Genomic DNA, 26,497 nt, shown 5'->3' with positions numbered 1-26,497 from the left:
TCAAAACCAATCTAAAATTGGTAGAAGAACTCCTAAAGAGCCCTAACATCATTAAAAACAGAGTGAAGATATTAAAATTGAATTTTCAAAGGCCAAAGATATGTGGTATTTTTGCACAGATGTCAGTAAGATGTTCCGTTGATACCACCTTGAGACAAAGAAAACAGGGCTGATGTTTGTATGTATACGCGTGTGCTTTTTTCCTGGATTCTCATCATCTTTAATTTTCTTATTCCTGGAAAAGGCTTACTCAACCCTGAGGCTTTTTTCGTAATAAGACCTTTCCAAAGGCCTCTGGTTCAATGGCACTCAATAAATCTTTTAAAGTAGTAAAATTGAAAGCAACATTTTTTAAATGCCCCAGGACAATATCCTGTCTCACAAACATAAGGATCAGTTCTCAAGGAAGAGATATTTTGTAACACTGATAGAGCTCAGCAGAGCACACTTCTCAACTGTCTGGAGGAGATCTCTAAGAGCTCACTGTCTAGTGAGAAAAGCCAAAATTTTCCAAACAGGATGGTGATTAGATTATTAAGGATAATCTGGTCCCTGATCCAGCAGTGATTCTCCACCATCAACAACTGGATGATGAATCGGCTACGAGGAACCATAAAGAAAGAGTAAAAGACCTTCCAGCCCCTTCTGTGATACAGACCCCGTCATTCCAGGCAAAGATGAGATATCCAGCTGTTAAACAGTTTTTTCTGAGTTTCAGAAAAGCAATAAAATGTATGGTTATGAAGAATGGAGTATCATACCTATTTGTGGAAAATATGTCCTAGAGAGACATTAAATAAAATACTTGTATTTCCTTAAAACCTTGAAGTCGTAGGTCCTGAGATGAGACTATGCCACACACTTTACTCTGGTGGGGACCCGTCGGACCCCCACAGTTTCTGTAGGCAGAAAATAGTTGCTCAGTCGTGTCGGACTCTTTGCGACCCCATGGACTGTAGTCCCCAGGCTCCTCTGTCCATGCGATTCTACAGTCAAGAATGCTGGAGTGGGTTGCCAATCCCTTCTTCAGGGGATCTGCCTGCCCCAGGGATTGAACCTGGGCCTCCTGCATTATAGGTAGGTTCTTTAGCATCTGAGCCACCAGGGAAGCCCAAGAATACTGGAGTGGGTAGCCTTTCCCTTCTCCAGGGGGTCTTCCTGATCAGGGATTGAACCTGGGCCTCCTGCATTATAGGTAGGTTCTTTAGCATCTGAGCCACCAGGGAAGCCCAAGAATACTGGAGTGGGTAGCCTTTCCCTTCTCCAGGGGGTCTTCCTGATCAGGGATTGAACCTGGGCCTCCTGCACTGCAGGCAGGTTTTTCACCATCTGAGGTTATTTTAAAGTGAAAACATTTGGTCTTGATAGGGCTCAGGACAGGCCACTCCAAAATATGCTGGGTTGGTATACTGATTATTTTTAATTCAAGTTACTCTAGAAACAGCCAATGTGTGAAGGACAACCTCATCTTCCTTGGTCCCCATGAAAGTGCAAAATAAATCTCCCCTAGAAAGTACCCTTCCTGCAGCAGGAGGCAGAGAGACAACTCATCGCCAGAGACAGAGAATTTAAGGCAGAGAAGTCCATGCAAACAGCCTGGGTACTTCTTCACTGATTCACTGCCGCCAAGCCCAAGCCTCTTTGTCTTGTCAAATTTTCACAAATTTGTTGTTTCTTTGTCTGAAAAGTTTAAAAGCTGTCTGCTTTGGTCCCTTCTCTGAGTCTCACTTCTATGAGTTCCTGAATATAGGAATCATGTTTGGTTTCCTCCTATTAATCTGTCTTACATCAATCTAAAGAATGCCAGTGTGATAGCATACAATCGCCTCTTAGTTTCCAGTAGAAATAAGGGTTTCTATGGGTCAAAATTTCTAATATGTAATTAAAACTAGAAATAATAAGGGAAATGTATGCAGCAAATGTAGGATATGTGTTTCTGGTAAGAAAAAGTATGAGGAATGGGCCTTCAATAATTTCCTTCTCATTAAAGAACTTGTTTTAAGATAGTTTGTACACAAGATGTAAAAATGGCAAACAAGTGCGTGAAAAGATGCTCAACCTCACTAATCAGTGGGGAAATGAAAATCAAATCCATGGTGAGATATCACCTCACACTTGTTACAAGGGCCATGAACAAAACTACAAGAAATCACAAGTGTTGCTGAGGATGCGGAGAGGGGAACACGTATGCACAATGGGTGAGGATTGTAAATTGGTGCAGCCGCCGTGGAAGACATTATGGAGGCTCCTCAAAAAATTAAAAATAGGGCCACTCTATGACCCAGCAATTCCACTTCTGGGTATTTGTCCAACAGAAACAAAATCATCACCTTGAGAAGATATCTGCACCCTCATGCTCACTCAACATGATTCATAACACACGGAGACAACCTGTGCTCATCAGCAGACGAGTGGATTAAAATGTGGAATACACACACACACACACACACATTGATGTGCCGTGGAGTATTATTTGGCCATAAAAAAGAAGGGCGTCCGTGGGAATTCTCTGGTGGTCCAGTGCTTACGGTTCAGCCCTGTCACTCTTGGGGCCTGGCTTCAATTCCTGGTTGGAGAACTAAGATCCTGCCAGCCATGTGGCATGGCCAAAATAAAGTAAGAAAAAAAGGAAATCCTGTCATTTGTGACAACAGGGATAAACCTCTGAGGGCATTATGCTGAGATAAATCACACAAAGAAGGACAAATGCTGAATAATCTCACTTGTACGTGAAATCTTTTTAAAATATTGAACTCCAGAGGGTGGCGGGCAGCTCCACCTCCTTACAGAATGTGAACTGATGCAAGGTGACATGAGATTGAAACTGAGCTCTTTCTAAATTAGTTCTTGTCAAAGAAAGGCTGGGTCTCGAGCTTCAGCTGTGGCGCTAAGAAGATCTCAACCCTGCGAACCAGGAGCAGCAGCAGAGCTCTTGGAACCTCTGCGGCCCGCCTCCACCCTCTGCGATGCCGAGCCCCTCGGTCTGGGTTTGGCCCAGGCATCGCTATGTGTTTAAGGCTCTCCAGGTGATCCGATTGTGCCGTCATCCTGACAGACGCGTGGTTCCTTATGCAGAGCTCAGTCTTGTGCCGGTGATACACACACAGGCAAACCCACTGCATGCCCTCCCCACAGAGGAACGAAGGAGGAAGCTTGGAGCCAGGGAGAATGAGGGGCACGTGCGCACCGCGGAAGAGAGGACTGGCTTTTCCCAGCTGCTGCATGTTCTCGGAAACCTGGGCCCTTGCCCTCAGGGCTGGGGGAAGCGCAGGTCAGCGGCTGCCAGGCAGGATCGCATCCCTGGTGAGGCTCCCACAAGCCCCATGCTTCAGGCTGTCCCAGAGAGAGGCCACAGGTGGGATGGCCCGGGAGGGCGGGGCCAAGGGTCTGCAGGAAAACAGCCATCCGCCCTTGAAAACCACATGGCGGGAAGACAGCCACATGTTGCATTTCCAAAGCAGACCTGTGTGTTAGTCGCTCAGTCGTGTCCGACTCTTTGCCACCCCGTGGACTGCCAGGCTCTCTGTCCACGGGATCTCCCAGGCAAGATTACTGGAGTGGGTGGCCATTTTGTTCTCCACGGGATCTTCCCGACCCAGGGATCGAACCCGCATCTCTTGTGTCTCTTGCATTGGCAGGCAGATTCTTTACTGCTGAGCCGCCAGAGGGGAGGAGGCGTTGAATGGAAGTGGTGAAAACACCACCACATTTTCTCTGCACTGTGTGGTGAAAAGAAAAATAAGATGGTAAGCATTCAGAAACGTGCTGAATACTGAATCTGTCTACAATTTCCAAACAAAATCCAGTCAAACGTTTGAAAAGGAAAACTGAACTTGGTTTGACACCAGGCAGGACTCCGAGGGGCCTTCCTGGGCACAACGCCCTGTTGTGTCCTCCAGCCCTGTTTCTCTCGGTCTCTTTCTGAGTTAATTTTGCTTGGCTGCCCAGGATGTTCAGCTGCAGCGTGCAGGGTCTTGTCTTTTCTGCGGCAGGCGGCATCTGTAAGTCGTGGCATGCCAGCTCTGAACTGAGGCGTGTGGGATCTCGTTCCTTGACAATGGACTGAGCACAGGCCCCTGCACTGGGAGCACAGAGCCTTACCTTATCTGTGGGAGAAAGGCTTTCATCTCTGAGATGTTCCCCGTTTCCAAAGAGCAGACTCAAGAGTAACAGAACAGTAGAGTCATAGGATCCCTAGTCCCTCCTGGAGGGATACAGATAATCTGACACATATCCTTGAGCCTTTTTGCAGAAACTAAGACACCACCCCCCTGCCACCTCCATCTGAGGAGGACGGTGACCACATGCTGCCCACAAGCACACAGACCCCAGACTGGCTGAAACCTGAAGGTCGATGACTGAGATTCCTGAAACGTGCACCCCGTTCCCTCTCCACCAACCAGTCAGAAGCAGGTCCTCAGAGCTGCTCAGGCCCCTGCAACCTTCATTCCTAACACTGTTGCTAAAACCCTAAGCTGAACGCCCCAGGGATGAACTGTCCTTCCCAAAATGTCAGAAGCTGTCTGGCTTCTTGTCGCAGCAAATAAGACCCATCACCTGGGACTTCCCTGGTGGTTCAGTGCTTGAGACGCCAGGTTCCCAGTGCAGGGGCCCTGGATTTGATCCCTGGTCAGGGAACTAGGTCCCACATGTTGAAACCAGGACCTGGCACAGCCAAAATAAAAATAATAGTTAAAAAAAAAAAAGACCCACTGCTGCCTGTTCTCAGCGTCCCAGCTTAATTCCAACCTGCCTTGTGAGGGCCACTCCCTTGTTTTACGTTTGGATGCCATTTTGCTTGTTTGTTTTTAGATCCTAATTCTGTCATTCCAGATTAAATTCAGAATAGCAAAAAGGATAAATAACCCTTTACTTACTTCCCCTAACTCCAAGATCCACTCCTGAGAATGATCCTCCAGGAGTCCTGGGGGTCCACGTGGCGGTCTGAGAGGGTACAAACATCTGGAGATCCTTAAGGAAGCCAGTGGGTCTAGAAATGTCTTTCAGCCAGACTCTCCTAGTTCCTCAAGAATGGAATGCTCTCGATCTAGTTTTGTACATCATGGGTTTTCAAGTGGCAGAAAAATGTCACCATTTGGTTCATTATGGTTGTGGAGTAACAGTAATAGCTGATTCACTGAGCCAAATCACGTTATTCACTAACAGTTTCATTTCACTTAACTTCATTCCTGGAAGTTTAGGTAACAGCGTGGCGCCCCTGGCTTTCTTCTGCCCTGTCGAACTTTGTGATCTGTTAACACCTGCTGAGTCAGAACGTCTGGGATTTTCCCATTTGTTCATGATAAGCATAGAGTGAGTTAGAGTGACAGAAGACACCTGATACCGTGTCTTATTTCCTGTAACCCCCCGACCCCAGCCAGAACAAGAAGTACCTCCCTGCTATTGATCACAGATCTGCAGTGATTCATATCAGACCCCTTTCCAGATAGCCCAGCGTGAACTGTTAGCAACACACTGCCTGGCAAGCAGTCGGCACTGAGAACTATTTTCTGATGAAAGCTGACCAAGTATAACGTTCAGCCTCAGGCTAAGTCCCTTTTGTCTCTCTCAGAACTGAGCAAAGAGAAAACTGCTCAGGGTTTTCCTCAAAGCCCTTTATTGGACTTGAACAGAACACTCAAGTCTTCTCTCTGGACGAAGTGATTTTTTAAAAAACTTTTAATAGGAACACATGTTTTTATTTGTAATTTTGCATGGTAGTTCTGGCGACCAGTCTCTGTATTTTAGGGGAAAACAGTGGATACCACAAGCTGAGACAGCTTCGCCAGGCTCGTGAGGAAGAGGAAGGAGGGCATTCCTGACCTTGAAGGTCACCATCTCCGTGGATTGATTTGGAAGCCACCCTGATAAGTGCAGCCAATAGAGGAACAGCGCTGTCTGCTTCTCATCAGGACTCAAGTCAGTCAGCGGTCACTGAACATCTTTCCAACGTGCGCTGGGAGGTTGAGAGAAGGAAGTGCACAGTCCTGTTTTAGAGAAGCTGGTGAGTCCAGAGGTGCTGGGCCGTCCTGATAGTTCCTTGATTCATTAAGAACTCTGTTTCGATTTTATATACTCTGAGAAGGCTTTTGCAGGAAACACTAATTTCTAGTCCTGACATGACTTAGATTTTTGAATCAGAAGGCAGAGAAAGAATGAGGGAGCTGAGAAATTTTTTGACCGACCAGAAGTTTCCATCCACTTCGAATTCTCTCTTTTCTTTTAGCTATGTCATGTTTTGTTTGTTTGCTTGTTTTTCTTTTTTTCTAAACACGATCAAAGCTTCCTATTGGATTCCAAAGATGCTCATATAAATTTTGCATGTATTGTGCTTAATTGCTCAGTCGGGTCCAACTCTTTGTGACCCCCTGGACTGTAGCCCTCCAGGCTCCTCTGTCCATGGGATTCTCCAGGCAAGAATACTGGAGTGGGTAGCCTATTCCTTCTCCAGGTGACCTTTCCAACCCAGGAATCGGGCCAGGGTTTCCTGTATTGCAGGCGAATGCTTTAGCAGCTGAGCCACCAGGGACGCCCCCAACTTTGCCCATATAAATGGAGTTCCCAGCACAGCAGAGTGGGAAGTGTGCTGTTGTGAGTAAATGCTTTATGACTTTTCCTTTGGTTTATTTTCAATGCCCTTTACAACTCCATCAATTAGCCCTTTATGTGAAATTTTTTCTGGAGATGTTTTAAAACACTGCAACAGCTTTTTACAGGTTGCATGAACCATTCACTATAAGGTTTTGGACCCAACTTCAAAGTGTATTTTTGGGGAGTGTTCCCACACCACCAAGGGGCTCGGTCACTTCAGTTGTGCCCAACTCTTTGCAATCCCATGGACTGTAGCCTGCCAGGCTCCTCTGTCCATGGAATTACCCATGGACAAGAACACTGGAGGGGGTTGCCATTTCCTTCTCCAGGGATCTTCCTGACCCAGGGATCGAACGCGCACCTTTTACGCCCCCTGCAGGCGGGCTCTTTATCACTAGAGCTGCTGCAGCCAGGTGTCCGTCCTACAGTCAACTCAGCTCTGACACCGTGTATCTGGGGACAGCATCGGATCCCATAGTTAGGGGCTCAGTCCCCCGAGCTGCCTTCCGCCAGAGACACCAAACCCAAGCCTGGGTTGTCACCTGTGCTTCTGGCCAACCAGCAATAAATCAGTGGCTTCCAGGATCCCCTCCTTGGGTTCAATCAATTTGCTAGAGCAGCTCGTGGAACTCGGACTTTATTTACTGGATTACTGGTTTGTCCTGAAAGATTATAGCTCAGGAATAGCTGGTGTAAGACAGGGCAGGTGTGGGAAGGGGTGGGGACTCCACGCCCTCCACAGCTGCCACCTGCTCCCCAGATGACATGTGTTCAACACGGAAGCTCTCAGAACCTTTATCTTCCAGGTTTTATGGAGTCTCCATGACGAAATCATGAGTGATTAAATAACTGACCATTGGTAACTGATGGAACATTCAGCCTCCCCTGCCTGGAAATCAGGAGGTAGCCCTGAAGTTCCAACCTGTTTACATGGCTGGTTCCCTGGCAACCAGCCCTGTCTGCACCTTCCCCTCCAGCCCACCCCCCACCCCCTCAGATGCTTCCAAAGTCATCTCATTAACAAAATCTCAGTTAATGTGGGGGTATGGGCTTGTTATGAATGCCAAGACACCCAGTTCACCTTTATGACTTTGAAGCAATTTCAGGACTAAGGATAAGAGAGCAAATACATTGATAAAAGGTATTCCTGTTCTCGAGTTGCCCATGGAATTCCAAAGGTTTGGGGGGAACTGTGAGCTGGGATATGTGGACAAAAGCCAAATATATATGAGAAATATATGCTGGTGACCTGAGTGATCAGATAAATATTTATTATAGGTGATAATGTTGCAGGAAGGGGGACCCCTTCCAGGCCTGAAACTGGGCTCTTGTCTAACACTCGGAAATGAATTGTCTGAGGAGACACATGTGCTGATATAGCAAGAGATTTTATTGGGAAAGGGCTCCTGGGAGGAGAGCGGGAGGGTAAGGGAACCCAGGAGAACCTGAGGCTCTGCCAGCCTCAGGTTTATGGTGATGGGATTAGTTTCCAGGTGGTCTTTGGCCAATCATTCTGACTCAGTCTTTCCTGGTGGAGCATCACTCAGCCAAGATGGATGCTAGTCAGAGGGATTCTGGGAAGTGGACGGACACGCGGTGTCTCCTTTCGACCTTTCCGGAACTCTTCCAGTTGGTGGTGGCTTATTAGTTCCATATTCCTTATCAGGATCTCCTGTCATAAAACAACTCATGCAAATGGTTACTAAAGGGTCTGACCAGGGTGGGCGGTTTCAGTCAATGTGCTTCCCCTAACAATAATACTGCACACATTAAACCAGAAATTCAAAATAAAAACATTTAAAAAGTATCCATTTTTAATATTTTACCAGATTTATTATTATCTAATGTTATTTAATCAACAATATTGTTTATTTGGGCTTTCCCAGTGGCCCAGGAGAAAGGAGCAGTGACCCCACAAGAGACTGACCCAGACATGCCCATGAGTGTCCAGGAGTCTCTGGTGGAGGTGAGGGTCGGAGGTGGCCTGCTGCAGGGTGGGGGCATTGAGCTCAGCACTGCACATGGGACCTTTGGAAGGAGGTCACCATTATCCTCATGACCTCCACCATAGGTGGCCTCAGGCCAAGCAACAGGGAGGGAACACAGCCCCACCCATCAACAGAAAATTGGATTGAAGATTTACTGAGCTCGGCCCCACCCATCAGAACAAGACCCACTTTCCCTCTCAGTCAGTCTCTCCCATCAGGAAGCTTCCATAAGCCTCTTATCCTTCTCCATCAGAGGGCAGAGTGACTGAAAACCACAATCACAGAAAACTAATCAATCTGATCACAGGGACCACAGCCTTGTCTAACTCAATGAAACTATGGGCCATGCCATGCAGGGCCACCCAAGACCGATGGGTCATCGTGGAGAGATCTGACAGAATGTGGTCCACTGGAGAAGGGAATGGCAAACCACTTCAGTATTCTTGCCTTGAGAACCCCATAAACAGCATGAAAAGGTAAAAAGATAGGACACTGAAAGATGAACTCCCCAGGTCAGTAGGAGCCCAAAATGCTACTGGAAATCAGTGGAGAAATAACTCCAGAAAGAATGAAGAGAAGGAGCCAAAGCAAAAACAATACCCAGTTGTGGATGTGACTGGTGATAGAAGCAAAGTCTGATGCTGTAAAGAGCAATATTACATAAGAACCTGGAATGTTAGGTCCATGAATCAAGGCAAATTAAAAGTGGTCAAACAGGAAATGGCAAGAGTGAACGTCAACATTTTAGGAATCAGCAAACTAAAATGGACTGGAATGGGTGAATTTAACTCAGATGACCATTATATCTACTACTGTGGGCAAGAATCCCTTAGAAGACGTGGAGTGGCCACCATGGTCAACAAAAGAGTCCAAAATGCAGTACTTGGATGCAATCTCAAAAACAACAGAATGATCTCTGTTTATTTCCAAGGTAAACCATTCAATATCACAGTAATCCAAGGCTATTCCCTGACCAGGAATGCTCAAGAAGCTGAAGTTGAACAGATTTCTGAAGACCTACAGGACCTTCTAGACTAACACCCCCAAAAGATGTCCTTTTCATTATAGGGGACTGGAATGCAAAAGTAGGAAGTCAAGAGCTACCTGGAGTAACAGGAAAATTTGGCCTTGGAGTACAAAATGAAGCAGGTCAAAGGCTAACCGAGTTTTGCCAAGAGAATGCGCTGGTCATAGCAAACACCCTCTTCCAACAACACAAGAGAAGATTCTACACATGGACATCACCAGATGGTCAATACAGAAATCAAATTGATTATATTCTTTGCAGCCAAAAATGGAGAAGCTCTATACAGTCAGCAAAAACAAGACCGGGAGCTGACTGTGGCTCAGATCATGAACTCCTTATTACCAAATTCAGACTTAAATTTAAGAAAGTAGGGAAAACCACTAGACCATTCAGGTATGACCTACACCAAATCCCTTAGGGTTACATAGAAAGTGAAAGTGAAGTCACTCAGTCATGTCCAACTCTTTGTGACCCCACGGACTGTAGCCTTCTAGGCTTCTCTGTCCATGGGATTTTCCAGGCAAGAATACTGGAGTGGGTTGCCATTTCCTTCTCCAGGGGATCTTCTCAACCCAGGGATTGAACCCAGGTCTCCTGCATTGTAGGCAGATGCTTTTATCATCTGAGCCACCAGGGAAATCCAGGGTTATACAGTGGAAGTGACAAATAGATTCAAGGGATGAGATCTGATAGACAGAGTGCCTGAAGAACTATGGATGGAGGTTCGTGACATTGTACAGGAGGCAGTGATCAAGACCATACCCAAGAAAAAGAAATGCAAAAAGGCAAAATGGTTGTCTGAGGAGGCCTTACAAGTAGCTGAGAAAAGAAGAGAAGCTAAAGGCAAAGGAGAAAAGGAAAGATATATCTCTTTGAATGCAGAGTTCCAAAGAATAGCAAGGAGATATAAGAAAGCCTTCCTCAGTGATCAGTGCAAAGAAATAGAGGAAAACAATAGAATGGTAAAGACTAAAGATCTCTTCAAGAAAATTAGAGATACCAAGGGAACATTTCATGCAAAAATGAACACAATAAAGGACAGAAATGATATGGACCTGATAGAAGCAGAAGATATTAAGAAGAGGTGGCAAGAATACACAAAATAACTATTCAAGAAATATCTTCATGATTCAGATAATCAGGATGGTGTGATCACTCACCTATAGCCAGACATCCTGGAATGTTAAGTCAAGTGGGCCTTAGGAAGCATCACTATGATGGAATTCCAGTTGAGCTATTTCAAATCCTAAAAGATGATGCTGTGAAAGTGCTGCACTCAGTATGCCAGCAAATCTGGAAAACTCAGCAGTGGCCACAGGACTGGAAAAGGTCAGTTTTCATTCTGATCCCAAAGAAAGGCAATGCCAAAGAATGCTCAAACTACCACACAATTGCACTCATTTCACACACTAGTAAAGTGATGCTCAAAATTCTCCAAGCCAGGTTTCAGCAGTATGTGAACCATGAACTTCCAGATGTTCAAGCTGGATTTAGGAAAGGCAAAGGAACCAGAAATCAAATTGCCAACATCCACTGGATCATCCAAAAAGCAAGAGAGTTCCATAAAAAAACATCTACTTTTGCTTTATTGATTATGCCAAAGCCTTTGACTGTGTGGATCATAATAAACTGTGGAAAATTCTTCAAGAGATGGGAATACCAGACCACCTGACCTGCCTTCTGAGAAATCTGTATGCAGATCAAGAAGCAACAGTTAGAACTGGACATAGAATAATAGACTGGTTCCAAATAGGGAAAGGAGTACGTCAAGGCTGTATATTGTCACCCTGCTTATTTAACTTATATGCAGAGTACATCATGTGAAATGCTGGGGTGGATAAAGCACAAGCTGGAATCAAGACTGCTGGGAGAAATAGCAATAACCTCAGATATGTAGATAACATAACCCTTATGGCAGAAAGTGAAGAAGAACTAAAGAGCCTATTGATGAAAGTGAAAGAGGAGAGTGAAAAAGTTGGCTTAAAACTCAACATTCAGAAAACTAAGATCATGGCATCTGGTCCCATCACTTCATGGCAAATAGATGGGGAAACAATGGAAACAGTGACAGACTTTATTTTTGGGGGCTCCAAAATCACTGCAGATGCTGATCTCAGCCATGAAATTAAAAGATGCTTGCTCCTTGATAGAAAAGTTATGACCAACTTAGACAGCATATTAAAAGGCAGAAACATTACTTTGCCAACTAAGTTCTGTCTAGTCAAAGCTATGGTTTTTCCAGTAGTCATGTACAGATGTGAGATTTGGACTATAAAGAAAGCTGAGCACCGAAGAATTGATGCTTTTGAACTGTGATGTTGAAGAAGACTCTTGAGAGTCCCCTGGACTGCAAGGAGATCCAACCAGTCCATCCTAAAGGAAATCAGTACTGAATATTCGTTGGAAGGACTGATGCTGAAGCTGAAACTCCAATACTTTGGCCACCTGTTGCGAAGAACTGAGTCATTGGAAAACAACCTGATGCTGGGAAAGATTGAAGGCAGGAGGAGAAGGGGACGACAGAGGATGAGATGGCTGGATGGCATCATCGACTCAATGGATGTGAGTTTGAGTAAGCTCCAGAATTTGGTGATGGACAGGGCAGCCTGGCATGCTGTAGTCCATGGGGTCGAAAAGAATTGGACACGACTGAGCGACTGAACTGAACTGAACTGAGTGGCTCAAATGGTAAAGAATTCGACTGCAATGTGGGAGACCTGGGCTCGATCTTACCCGCGCCTTCCCCCATGAATGAGTTTATGAACTTTTCAGTATTGACTTGGGAGAAGCATAACAAGCATTGGGGGAAGTTTGCGTTTGGTGGGTCACCAAACCATGACTGTATGTGTAGCAGGATGCTTTTTCAGAAACAGAGGTGTTGCAACAAATAAGATGCTAGCATAAAATCCATATGTAAACTGTAATTTAAGGTACGATGAAGGAAAACCAGATAATCAGTAGTTGGCTTTGAGCTAATTGGCTATCATTTGAGGAAAAACACATTTTATTACATTTTAAATAAAAATACAAACACAGGAAAAAACAGGGAACAGTTGTGTAATACTGCTGTGGGGAATATCTTTCTAAGTAAGTCCTAGAAAGAAAGGGAAATGAAAAGCAACCTGAAGGGAGTGAGTATTGTAACACATGGTAATGGAGTGGTGCTGGCCATCATGCACAGAAAGCGCCAGCAGACCTGTAAGAAGACAAGCAAACCGACAGAAAGCGGACAGACACGTGATGCGGTGATCCACAGAAAAATAAACAAAAATGATAAAATAAATTTGAAGAGATGCTCAACATTACTCATAATCAAAAACATATAAATTAAAACAAGATATACTTATGCCATCAGATTTTAAAGGGTTCTAGATTGAATACACAGTTTGGTGAATAGGCTGGAGAACTGAGTACTTTCAGTACCATTAGTGGAATTACCGTGAGTGGAATGTGGAAGTGGTCAAACAAGAGATGGCAAGAGTGAATGTTGACATTCTAGGAATCAGCGAACTAAAATGGACTGGAATGGGTGAATTTAACTCAGATGACCATTATATCTACTACTTCAGGCAGGAATCCCTAAGAAGAAATGGAGTGGCCATCATGGTCAACAAAAGAGTCCAAAATGCAGTACTTGGATGCAATCTCAAAAATGACAGAATGATCTTTCTTTGTTTCCAAGGCGAACCATTCAATATCACAGTAATCCAAGTCTATGCCCCAACCAGTAACGCTGAAGAAGCTGAAGTTGAACGGTTCTATGAAGACCTACAAGACCTTTTAGAACTAACACCCGAAAAAGATGTCCTTTTCATTATGGGGGACTGGAATGCAAAAGTAGGAAGCCAAGAAATATGTGGAGTAACAGGCAAATTTGGCCTTGGAATACAGAATGAAACAGGGCAAAGACTAATAGAGTTTTGCCAAGAAAATGCACTGGTCATAGCAAACACCCTCTTCCAACAACACGAGAGAAGACTCTACACATGTACATCACCAGATGGTCAACACCGAAATCAGATTGATTATATTCTTTGCAGCCAAAGATAGAGAAGCTCTATACAGTCAACAAAAACAAGACCAGGAGCTGACTGTGGCTCAGATCATGAGCTCCTTATTGCCAAATTCAGACTTAAACTTAAGAAAGTAGGGAAAGCCACTAGACCATTCAGGTATGACCTAAATCAAATCCTATATGATTATACAGTGGAAGTGAGAAATAGATTTAAGGGACTAGATCTGATAGATAGAGTGCCTGATGAACTATGGAATGAGGTTCGTGACACTGTACAGGAGACAAGGATCAAGACCATCCCCATGGAAAAGAAATGCAAAAAAGCAAAATGGCTGTCTGGGGAGGCCTTACAAATAGCTGTGAAAAGAAGAGAAGCAAAAAGCAAAGGAGAAAAGGAAAGATATAAGCATCTGAATACAGAGTTCCAAAGAATAGCAAGAAGAGATAAGAAAGCCTTCCTCAGACATCAATGCAAAGATATAGAGGAAAACAACAGAATGGGAAAGACTAGGCATCTCTTCAAGAAAATTAGAGATACCAAGGGGACATTTCAGGCAAAGATGGGCTTGATAAAGGACAGAAATGGTATGGACCTAACAGAAGCAGAAGATATCAAGAAGAGGTGGCAAGAATACACGGAAGAACTGTACAAAAAAGATCTTCACGTCCCAGATAATCAGGATGGTGTGATCACTGACCTAGAGCCAGACATCCTGGAATGCGAAGTCAAGTGAGCCTTAGAAAGCATCACTACGAACAAAGCTAGTGGAGGTGATGGAATTCCAGTTGAGCTATTTCAAATCCTGAAAGATGATGCTGTGAAAGTGCTGCACTCAATATGCCAGCAAATTTGAAAAACTCCACAGTGGCCACAGGACTGGAAAAGGTCAGTTTTCATTCCAATCCCAAAGAAAGGCAATGCCAAAGAATGCTCAGACTACCACACAATTGCACTCATCTCACACGCTAGTAAAGTAATGTTCAAAATTCTCCAAGCCAGGCTTCAGCAATACGTGAACCGCGAACTTCCAGATGTTCAAGCTGGTTTTAGAAAAGGCAGAGGAACCAGAGATCAAATTGCCAACATCTGATGGATCATGGAAAAAGCAAAAGAGTTCCAGAAAAACATCTATTTCTGCTTTATTGACTATACCAAAGCCTTTGACTGTGTGGATCACAATAAACTGTGGGAAATTCTGAAAGAGATGGGAATACCAGACCACCTGACCTGCCTCTTGAGAAATTTGTGTGCAGGTCAGGAAGCAACAGTTAGAACTGGACATGGAACAACAGACTGGTTCCAAATAGGAAAAGGAGTACGTTAAAGTTGTATATTGTCACCCTGCTTATTTAACTTATATGCAGAGTACATCATGAGAAATACTGGACTGGAAGAAACACAAGCTGGAATCAAGATTGCCGGGAGAAATCTCAATAACCTCAGATATGCAGATGACACCACCCTAATGGCAGAAAGTGAAGAGGAACTAAAAAGCCTCTTGATGAAAGGGAAAGTGGAGAGTGAAAAAGTTGGCTTAAAGCTCAACATTCAGAAAACGAAGATCATGGCATCTGGTCCCATCACTTCATGGGAAATAGATGGGGAAACAGTGGAAACAGTGTCAGACTTTATTTTTTTGGGCTCCAAAATCACTGCAGATGGTGACTGCAGCCATGAAATTAAAAGACGCTTACTCCTTGGAAAGAAAGTTATGTCCAACCTAGATAACATATTCAAAAGCAGAGACATTACTTTGCCAACAAAGGTCCATCTAGTCAAGGCTATGGGTCTTCCAGTGGTCATGTATGGATGTAAGAGTTGGACTGTGAAGAAGGCTGAGCGCCAAAGAATTGATGCTTTTGAACTGTGGTGTTGGAGAAGACTCTTGTGAGTCCCTTGGACTGCAAGGAGATCCAACCAGTCCATTCTGAAGGAGATCAGCCCTGGGATTTCTTTGGAAGGAATGATGCTAAAGCTGAAACTCCAGTACTTTGGCCACCTCATGCGAAGAGTTGACTCATTGGAAAAGACTCTGATGCTGGGAGGGATTGGGGGCAGGAGGAGAAGTGGATGACAGAGGATGTGATGGCTGGATGGCATCACTGACTCGATGGACATGAGTCTGAGTGAACTCCGGGAATTGTTGATGGACAGGGAGGCCTGGCATGCTGCGATTCATGGGGTCGCAAAGAGTTGGATACGACTGAGTGACGGAACTGAACTGAACTGAGTGGAATTACCTTGAGGAAGGAAGTGTGGTCTGGTACGTGGCATAAGGTAGGCACAAGATAATGATTTGTTGACCTAATGCAAGGTTACTTTTCTGAAGGAGCGTGGACTTTGCTGTCAGACAAAGCAGAATTTTTTCCTGGCCCTGCCATTTATTTACTAAGCAAACTTTAAGCCATTTACTTAACTTCTTTATGCTCCAACTTCCCTTTCTAGAAAATGGAGCTACTTCCGACCTTTTACAATTGTGACATATAATGAGATAACAGGCTGGGCTTCATCTAGGGGCTGCCCAGTTTATTTGCTTGGTAAACGGAAGAATTTATTTCCTCTTAATTTCCCTGGCCACGCAAGAGAATTCCATACCTCAGAAAATTTGACCCAGGCTCTCTTCACAGTCTGCTTCCTGGCCATCTGAGAACCTCTCTATTTTTTTTTAAATCCAGCCTCCCTAGCTCTGCCCTTTTATGCTGCCCACGGTTCAGTCACATCTTCCAGTTATGATGACTAATAACCAGCACTTCAGTTTTTTGTAGACTCATAAACACTGCGTTTTGTGGGTTGTATTGTGTCCCCCAAAAGATGTGTTCGAGTCCCACACCAGGCTCTTGGGAATGTCATCTTATTTAGAAAGAAGGTCTTTGCAGATGCAATCGAGTTGAGATGAGGTCAGACTGGTCAGACTTCACTGGGGTGAAGAGGGCCCTGAACCCACCGTGACTCGGTGTCCTTATAAGAAGAGGAGTTTGGATCTGAGATCACACTGGGGGGCGCCAAGTGCTGGTGGAGGCAGGGGCCAGAGGGAAGCCTCTCTAAGCCAAGGGATCCCAACGTTGGCTGGCAACTCAGGAGCCAGGGGGAGGCTCCTCTCAGAGCGCCCGAGGGAGCACAGCCCCACGGACGCCTCTCCTCCAGACTTCCAGCCTCCGGAGCCGGGAGTGGCTGAGTCTGCTCCACGGAGTCCCTGGTACTTTGGTGAGAAGCCCGAGGAGACTGACGCGCTGCCCCCGGAGGTCACTGGGCTCCAGTTTTGACTCCGTCATCATCTGTGGCTCAGATGGAGGCAGTTCCCGGTTTTGACAGTTCTGGATAAATCCCAGGATATATAGTCTTGATGTTCCAATGGGAAGCCAGGCTTAGAAAAGGGGAGCGTATTTAAGGACTGCTGCTGCTGCTGCTGCTAAGTTGCTTGAGTCATGTCCAACTCTGCGCGACCCCATAGATGGCTGCCCACCAGGATCCCCCGTCCCTGGGATTCTCCAGGCAAGAACACTGGAGTGGGTTGCCATTTCCTTCTCCAATGCATAAAAGTGAAAAGTGAAAGTGAAGTCGCCAGTCGTATCTGACTCTTAGCGACCCCATGGACTGCAGCCCACCAGGCTCCTCCATCCATGGGATTTTCCAGGCAAGAGTACTAGAGTGGGGTGCTATTGCCTTCTCCGATTTAAGGACTAGATGGGCTAAAAAAAATTCTAAGGAGACAAAGCAACAAGCAAGGTTAGCCTCGGGAGAGAGAGCTCCAGGGGTAGGTTCCCGACAGGGAGCCTGAAGGCCCCCACTTCCCTGGCTGCGTGCCGGAGGGCTGGTGTGCAGTGGCCGTCTGGGGCTTCTGGGGCTGCCAGGCTCCTTTCTGCTGTTGCCGGGGCATCCACTGGAGGCGGGGGTTCTGGGGGCACAGCAGCAGAGGCACGTCACCAGCACATCTCGTGGGACAGGGCTGACCGACAGGAGGGTGTCAGTCGGTCCTGACGAGGGGGCGCGATCACCATGGTGAATTCTGTTTGGCGCTCCCAGGGGCCCCTCTCCCCACACTTGCCGCTCGGTCCCCGTACTAGAAGCCCAGCCCCGTGTCTGCCGAGGGTCTGTCTGTCTGTCTGCGGCCTCAGTGCCTGCGCTGACCCTCTCTGCCCCCTGCCCCACCTCTCCACTGAGGTTCCCGGAGGGGCAGCTTGTGTCCTCGGGGCTGACGTTTGTTGTAGGAACTTGGGATGAGTTTCTGCAGAGCTGCCCTGAGGATCACTGGGCATCTCCATCAACTGTAATGTCACAAGTGAATCTTTATACGGATGATTAGGACACAATCAGGGACAGAGCCCGGTACACTTTAGTCCTCCTGCAATGACCAACCTGTGTGCTTGGTCCTCCCCAATCCACAGAAACTGATCGGAGGCCAGATGAGAAATTTAGGCCAGACTTTACGGGACCCCTGCTGCAGCAGGAGGCAGCGAGAACAAACAGGTTCCCCTGCTCACTCTACGAGGAGTGAGCTGGTTCCTCACATGGAGTGAGGGTAGGGTGGGTCTGGGGGTCAGCTGGAGGGGAGCTTAGGGGGTGTGCCCACCCCTTTGGTGGTGTTGGGAGCAGGGGGCATGCACCATACCCTGCTTTTGCTCCCAACACTGCTCTTTTGCCCTTCTGATAGCTTTTTGTTCATAATTTGCCCCCACTATGCATAGTTGTTTTGAGTCCGTTATTGTTTCTTTGTATTATATTTTGTTGCTCGAGGAGACATTAGTCCAGGTGCAGGCACTGGGGCAAGGATCTCAGGTCCCCGCCTGTCTCACTTCTCGTCCTGGAGAAGATTCCTTCAGGCATGTCTCCCAGAGGTTGAAGGAAGCTCTCTCTTGGTGGGGAGGAGGGGGCCACTAAGAAAATTTACTAGGATCCTAATTTTTCTTATCATCTCTCCCAGCTGGTCTAGCAGATTCTCTAATGCACAGGATTTCTGGTGTGAGCCTTTATAATCCTGAAGTTCCTCTGTTACCTGCACACACGGGGTCTTAGCCAAGAACTTTCTAGGCACACAGGTACTGGAGGCAAGATCGGAAACAGAGGTGGGCTCAGCCTGGAGGAGCTGGAGATTTATGACAGCGTCTCGAATGTGCTCAACACGTCAGCATAAAGTTTTCTGGAATCAGAATCCTTACCATTAAAAGTGAGACCTATATCATAACCTTGAGGCAATTTTGACATTTTATAGGGATCAGACTAGTAGCCAGGAACTGGAAGGGTCCTCTCGGCAGTCAAGGGTGTTTTATTACCTCATCTAATTTAAAGAATAATATATTACTTTAATTCCAGTGTTTCGAGTTATTGGAGAGTCACTTTTTGTTGGGCACGGCTTTGGGAAACCACAAGGAGCGGAGTGAGCCTGTGTGCATCCTCACGTCCAGAGGAAAGGCTGAAAATCAGGGCCCAGGGAGGCTGAAAGTGTCAGGTGCTTCCCCCTAGGTTTGCCCCCAATAACTATGGAAAAGCCATGCTGTGTGCCTCGAGTGGAGATTCTAGTTAGACAGTCCAGGAGGGACCCACGGCCCTGCTCCCTGGGACTTTAGTGAATTAAGAAACTAAGATTACCAGAGGGGAAACCTTCCCAGTGAATAGCTCTTCTAGCGTGAAAGCTATTAGCGCAACTAAAAACTTTGGAAATTTCAAAACAAAGGAGGCAGAGGCGAGGTGGCAGTCGGCCCACACGCTCCAATAGAGACAGTGTGTGTTCGACAGGCCCAGAAAGCATCCTTCTGTGCTCATCTGCCTGGAGCCAGAGCGGGGTCTGAGGCCACTGGATGTGTGAGAATGTGGGAAATATAGGTCTTCAACTATTTCGGTTACATCTTCCGTTCTCTGAAAACATGATCTGAACAGCTTGCTGCAGTGGGATCTCATTTGTCAAAGGAGAAACCCAAAGCAGAGGCGACAGATTGCAGGACGTCTTCACAAAGCCCAGGGGCGTCTCAGCATTCTCCAGTTTTGTTTCTAAAACTCTGCTGCTCCTGCCACAAATCCCAGGACGGGAGACTTGCCCAAGTTGATTTTATTCTGAAGAGAAATGCAGTGAAAGACAGGGCTCTGAGCTGCCTCTTCAGGGGAACTTACAAGATTTGACTTAAAAATTCACTACTTCTATCCTGCTTTATTTTCTGGAAAACTGGTATAAATCCTGAAATAGAGGGAAAATAAAAAGAAAACGGTCTTTTCTTTCCCCCTGTATGTTTGCCGTGCTCCAGTCCTTCTCACTCAGTCACACACACACACACACACACCATTTCACTGGACTTTCAGTGGAGATTCAAGGGCTCAGGTTTTGAGTTTCTATCTCGTCTGCATCGCTTTGCTCGTCAGAGTTCAGGGTGGGACACAGGAACCACGGAAGGCAATTCAAGTGGAAAGGGGTTTTAGAGCAAGATATTCTGTTTACAAACTCTTTGCAAGACAACAGTTTGGAAGTTTAAAAAACAAAAGAACTAAGCGTGCAATTTCCTTGTGGCCCGGCAATTACACTCTTGGGCTAAATGAAAACTATGGCCGCACAAAAACATGTACATGAATCGTGTACACGTAACGTGTACATGTTCCTACCCGCAGACTAGAAACGATCCAAATATCCTTCAGCCGGTGAGGGTTGGGACTGCATGAACTATGGGGCACCCACACCATGGATGGGTTGATATACAGCATTGGGACATGGATCCCTGGGGAAACTCAGGCTCAGTGAGAAAAGCTGATCCACAGAGACTGAAAGCTGGAGGAGTTCATTTACAAGTTTGTGAAGGGACCGCTGCAGAAGTCAAGGAGAGAGTGGCAGTCCCCAGGGACGAGGGACAGGCTGCAGTCCCCAGGGACGAGGGACGGGCTGGGACAGGGCAGCAGGGGGGCCTTGTGCTGCCAGAGCTGTTCCATGCTTCAAGCTGGTAGGTAAACAGACCCACAGATGCAATAAAACAGTGTGGAACTAAAGGCAAGCATGCACACGCGAGTACAGGCAGAACCGGGGAAACCTGCATGGTGTCGGCGTCTGGTCTCAGCGTCAGTACCCTGCTTCTGACGTTGCACAGCAGCTTCCGAGTGACCACGAGGGAGATCGGGTAACGGGCACGTGGCGTGTCCCCACATTATTTCCTACAAATACATTTTAATCTACAATCATTTCAGTAAAAACATTGGTTCAAAAAGAAATCTTTGTAAGGAGCGGAGGAACAGAAGCTGGAGGGCTATCACTGGGCTGCTGATGTCAAGGGTACACCCGTCACCTTGCTCCAAACCAGAATTCAGGAAGCCGCTGCTGACGCCACTCCCCCTGGCTCCTGGCGAAACTGGTAACAGACCTAAACTTGGAGTCCAGTTGCCAAGAATCTTTCCACTGTGTGACCAGCAAGGAGAAAGACGGCGCCCGTTTCCCTTCCACCTGTCACAGTCTGACTGGTGGAACTCAATTTCTAAAACTCTAGATGCAAAATAATCTGGGAAATGTGGGTTTCTGCTGTTGTTCAGTTGCTAAGTCATGTCTGACTCTATGTGACCCCATGCCAGATGCCTCCACTATCTTCCAGAGTTTGCTCAAACTTACGTCCATTGAGCAGTGATGCTATCTAATCATCTCATCCTCTGTCGTCCCCTTCTCCTCCTGCCCTCAATCTTTCCCAGCATCGGCGTCTTTTCCAATGAGTCGGCTCTTTCCATCAGATGGCTAAAGTACTGGAGCTTCAGCTTCAGCATTAGTCTTTCCAATGAATATTCAGGAGTAATTTCCTTTAGGATTGACTGGTTGGCTCTCCTTGCAGTCCAAGAGTCTTCTCCAGCACCACAATTTGAAAGCACCAATTCTTCAGCACTCAGTCTTCTTCTTTCTTTTCCAGATAGAATATGGAGTGGGGTTGGAGAAGCAAGAACGATTTTCACCATTGCAGTTACTAGCTATGTGACCTCGGCAGCAGCTTCTTACAAGTGCAGTCATCATTCTTAGATGACATGTTACAAGCTTTTGGACACAATTCCAATCAATGTGTGCTTTGGGGTGGGTTTCCCATAGCACCAAGGAACAACTCTCCCACATCAGCTGGGTGTCCTCCACTACAGCTCAGTTCTGACACGTCTCACCCAGAGGTGAGCCAAGAAGAGAGGCTGCAGAAGGAACCAGCCCTGCAGACACCTGATCTCGGACTCCAGCCTCCAGAACTGTGAGGAAACACATTTCTGTTGTGTAAGCCCTTCATCTGCGGTGGTCTGTGCAAACAGTGTGCTAGCCTGCTGCTGTTCCTGGTCTCCTCCAGATCTGGGGACAGCAAGGCCACAGAAATGTGTATCGCTCCTGCAAGGCTCTTTGGTAGGCAAAATTTTATACTGGAAGGAGAGCTTGTGTACAAGGGAGAAGGCAGAAACAAATACCAGCTGCCTGAGACGTTCAGGGAGGGGGTTTTAAAGGCCACTTGAGGGTGAGGACCACAGAAACTTGATTACCTTGTGCTCAGTTGTCTGACTGGTTGGCATCAAGGTGAAGTTTCAAGCATCATCAACCATCTGATTTCAGCAGGGCTGGGGGCCACGTGCTTGTTCTTGGCAGTTTCCAGCATTTTCATCGGATGGGGGTCTGCTTCCTGCAGAACAGCTTGGGAACACCTGTCGGGTCTTTATCTGTAGCTTTCAAAAGGGAACTGGCAGTTCTGTTGGGTGGGGCTTTACAATCCCGCTTTTGTTCTTTGGAAACTATGTACATACATCAGGGAACAGAGAGAATCTTTCAGAAGCCCAACCCTGTAGGTGCTCTGTTTTACTGAGCCTGCTTACTTAAGGCTGTTCTTCCGTCCTTTTCCAAAATGGCTGTACTCTTGTCTTGCTGTTTCATCCCCTTTTTTCAGAGACATTTTCTAGGGAAATATCCTTCCTTTTAAATCTCCCACTGTATCTCGGAACTACCATTTCCCTCAATATTTTTTTTTTATTGTTTACAGGCCCTAAAATATAGTTGATCTTCTGTCTGGGGGTCTTCCACCATCAGGCTTTTTAGCAGGACAGGTCAGAGACGTGATGGGGGTCTCAGCTGCAGATAAACTTGGCACATCCTCCCTAAGTATCAGTTTTTTCCCAGCAATTTCAGGGGAATGTTAAATAATTTATCTGCAAATTAATTCAAAGCATATTTATTTCAAGACAAACATAAGTTTTTAGTCGACTCTAGTAGATTTCACAGACATTTCTTGCTTATAGCAAGTTCCTCCAATGACAGAGTTCCCTCTCCTCTGCTTCAGGGCCTCTATGTTCACCAAGGAGGTGCGTCACAGGCCTTCCTTCAGCCATTCTCTGTGTAGAACGGACAGGAGTGAGGCAAGTGAATCCAAAGATGAGTCTATCCACAAAGCTAAGGAGTATTCCTGACGAGTTTAGGGGATGGAGAGATTTTTCATTAAATCCTGAGCTTTTCTATTTGGGGATTTGAGGTCTGCAGGGGTCCGGCAGTTTAGGCGGGCACCTCCGAGTCACCCAGTGTGTGATGTGAAGCTGGTCTGTGCGGGTCTGTTGGGGAGAGGAATATGCACAATGCTGGGAGGCAGAGCAAGGGGACTGGGAAGTTCCATTTCCGCCCTGGATTCCTGCCAGGGTTCAGGTACACACACCTCCTGCCTCACCAGGGTCTGAGTCACCTCCACTCCTTTCCCTGCCCTACCTGCCACTGCCAGGTGGAAGCCACATTCAGCAGGCCTCAAGCTAGGACCCTACCTTGCATCAGAATTATTTTTTGACATTGGACATGTCCAGGGTTACTGACCTGTGCAGTCTTTTCAGGAATTCATTATGCTGCACATGGGTGAGGCCAGAGACTCTTATCCTGCTCTGCCAGTCCCCTGACGACAGCATTTTGAATCGAGTTACTTGGAACCTCCTGCCTGGTTCCGAGCCTTAGAGAAACGTGAGAAGAGCCTGAAAGCAGAGTGGAAGTGAGGCTGGTCATTGCCCACATGTGTGACCCCATTTAGGGCCCTTCAGGAAGCAGAAAACCAGACTCCTCAAAAGGTATTACAGCAGGTTTCCAGGAATTACACATAACTTCCCGCGTAGCTTAGCCTGTAAAGCATGTGCCTGCAATGCGGGAGACCTGGGTTCAATTTCTGGGTTGGGAAGTTTCCCTGGAGAATGAAATGGCAACCCACTCCAGTATTCTTGCCTGGAGAACTCCATGGACAGAGGAGCCTGGCAGGCTACAGGCCATGGGATCGTAAGAGTCGGACACGACTTAGCTCTATCTTTCTTTCTCCAGGATTTACTTGTCAAAGCAGATGATCCAGGGCCGTGACCCCTGGATTCAGAATTAAGGGCCTTCTCCCAAGCTAAAGGTCAGCCCGTAGTTCAACTCGGCACCCTCGGTACAATGATTCTGGGAGATTCGGGAGGGTGGAGGGAGGACGAGCAGCGTGAGATGGGCAAGTCCAGGTGGCTGACAGCCCGCCCGGTCCACTGCCGGCCCTTACGAGGGGCAGGCCTGGCGCGAAGACCCAGCATCCTAGCGTCTGCCAGCAATCTGGACCAGCCCGCGCGGGCCCGCCCAACGCCCCGCCCCTGGGTGTAGACCCCGTCCTAAGCCCCGCCCCTCCCGGGGAGCGCGGCTCCTGTGGGGTGGGAGGGGCTCCGGCGGGGTGGGGCGGGGTTTGTGGGATGGGGGCGGAGCCCCGGCCGGGTGGGCGGGCCCCGGCGGGCAGCGCGGAGCTGCGCGCGCTGACGCGGCCCAGGCGGGGAGGGCGGGGAGGGAGGGGCCCGGCGGGCTGTGCGGAGCGTCGCGCGGTGACGCGGCCACGCGGCGCCCGCCGGGCAGCATCCCGGCCGCCCCGCCCCCGGCCCGCCCCGCCGGCCTCCGGGCGGCCTGTCAGTGTGGCTGCCGGCCGCGGGTTGCTGGTCCCTGCAGCCGGCTCCGCGGCACACCCCCGGCTGTCGGCGCCTCCGGTCAGAGCGCAGATATGGCCCAGGCGGCGGCGCACTGCCCCGGCGCCCGCGGCGCCGGGGACGCCGAGACGGGAAAGCCCAGGAAGGTGGCGCTCATCACGGGCATCACGGGCCAGGTGAGCGGGCCGGGGGTCCGCGCCGGGGGCCGGGGTCTCTGGGGCCGGGGTCTTGGGGCGCCCCCGTGCGCGCTCGGGGCCGGGGTCCAAGGGTGGGCGCCGGGGTCGCCCCGCCGGGGTCCGCGCGCGGGGGCTTCTCTGCCGCCGCGGCCACTCGCCGGTCCCCCGGTCGCGGAGGAAACGAGAGGGAGCCGGGCTGTGCGGCTGCAGACCAGGAAATGTGCGCCTGTTTTGTGCTTTTTAAACAGAAAGCCCGCCTCGCAGGAGCTGCTGTGAGCGCCGGCAGTTCCGTGTCCGCGGCCGCACATGCACGTGGGGCAGCCGGTCCCCTTCCCTCCGGGCCCAGAGGAGTGTCCGACCCCGGCCTGGGTGGTGGCGGGCGGGGCCTGCCCTTTCGGGTCCCCCCACCCCGCAGACCCCGGCGCTCAGGAAATGATGGGCGGCGCGAGTAAAGGTGGTGACCCCAAGGCGCCTGCTGCCCTGCCCACTGCGGCCGGTCACCTGCTGATGCATCTCGTTTGGTTTCCCAGCTGTTTTTCCAGGGGGTGCTCTTAGGACCCCCCCTTCACAGACGTGGCAACTGAGGCAGCGATCGTGGACTAGGAGGTGTCCAGCGGGATTCACACTGCCCTCAGACTCTCTGGGGCTGAAAGTAGAAACCGTCTAGAGCCTTAGGCAGTGCCGACTGCTGGCTACCTGATAACTCCCTGGTTAATGGTGCCTCTCTTACTGTGTTTACGTCAATTACAGTAAATGCGGGCTTGAAAACTGGTGGCAGAGGTGGGCGGGCTGGAGCTGTGAGGTTGAGGAAGAGAACTCTTGAATTCAGTCAAGAGACTGCATGCTTTCAGTATCTGGGGAGAAGTCAGTTAAGCTGTTCTTGTAACTCTGTTCATATGGCTCATGGCAAGCTAAGTGCCAGCAGTGTGAATCCTCCGGGTTAGAAAGGAACCCTTGCTCACAGCCCTGAGAGCAGTGGGCTGGAGGTGCCGGTGAGCACCTCCCCCCTCGGAGGAGCACTTCCACCTTTAAGGCCCACCTCTTCATCTCTTCACCAGTGTTTCCCGCTGGCCCCCAGCACCCACCCTCTGTGTTGTCCCTCACTTGTTGGGTGGTGTCGTTGGCTTCTGCAGCCCTGGCCTGTGCTGAACTCTGGGGGCCATGTAAACCCCTCCTGGTGGAGGTGACTGGTCTGCTCTGCACTTATCTTCCAGGACAGTGGCTCCTGCCGTGGGTATCCCGGGTCTGGGAGAGCCGTGAGGTCAATGGGAAGGGTCTGGAGATACACACCTGCGGTCCATTTTCTTGATCACTTTGGGTGAGAGCTTACTGAAGGGCTCACTTTGCTAAACATTTGTTTTGTCTCTGTAAGAGGCAGATATGTTTTCTGTCCCCATTTTACACCTGGCTTAGTAAGGTTATGTTCCCTGCGGGTGCATACCTCCTGAGTGTCAGGGCTGAGATCTGAGCCCAAGAATTGCTGTAAGGCATCTTGTTACATTGCCTCTGTAGTGAGCCACCCATGTGAAATTACAGCTCTGTGTGTGTGTGTGTGTGTGAGAGAGAGAGAGATGGGGTGGGCAACGGGATCGTTTTTACTCTAAGAAGGGATCTCTTCTTAGAAGAGAGGTGGAAACCGCTGCTCTGGCCCTTAGGGCTGCCGCGGCCCCTGGGCCAGCGTGGGCTCTCGGACGGGTTGTTCCAAGTGCGCCTCGGGTGCCTGTCTGCCGTGTCTCTCGTCTTCACTGCCACAGCCACGCCAGCTTCCTCCCTCCCATCCCTCCCGACAGCAGCCCTGAATGGTTTCCCGGGGATTTT

At 48.2% G+C, this 26,497-nt stretch overlaps 1 protein-coding gene and 1 long non-coding RNA gene across 4 annotated transcripts in view; both read left to right on the top strand.

The window, feature by feature from the left end:
- The first annotated feature begins 1,545 nt into the window (after positions 1 to 1,545).
- LOC129647382 (uncharacterized) lies at positions 1,546 to 7,793 on the top strand. 2 transcript variants are annotated; one of them, XR_008712293.1, is made up of 4 exons: positions 1,546 to 3,303; positions 3,639 to 3,746; positions 5,749 to 6,004; positions 7,398 to 7,793. It is a non-coding gene; the product is annotated as an uncharacterized LOC129647382 (long non-coding RNA). The 2 variants fall into 2 exon arrangements; XR_008712292.1 differs by lacking the exon at positions 7,398 to 7,793 and having other exon boundaries at positions 1,549 to 3,303; positions 5,749 to 6,778.
- Positions 7,794 to 24,452: 16,659 nt separating this feature from the next.
- GMDS (GDP-mannose 4,6-dehydratase) overlaps positions 24,453 to 26,497 on the top strand; it is a 442,717-nt gene continuing 440,672 nt past the window's right edge. For both annotated transcript variants that reach the window (XM_055570454.1, XM_055570453.1), the window contains exon 1: positions 24,453 to 24,679. In XM_055570454.1, coding sequence (XP_055426429.1) covers positions 24,578 to 24,679 — 102 coding nt within the window. In that variant the 5' untranslated portion in view covers positions 24,453 to 24,577. The remainder of the gene's footprint in view (positions 24,680 to 26,497) is intronic.

The sequence above is a fragment of the Bubalus kerabau genome, chromosome 3 (assembly GCF_029407905.1).
Source record: "Bubalus kerabau isolate K-KA32 ecotype Philippines breed swamp buffalo chromosome 3, PCC_UOA_SB_1v2, whole genome shotgun sequence".
NCBI lineage: Eukaryota > Metazoa > Chordata > Mammalia > Artiodactyla > Bovidae > Bubalus > Bubalus kerabau.
The sequence above is the reverse complement of the archived record's forward strand: the minus strand, read 5'-3'. Positions and strand labels throughout refer to the sequence as shown.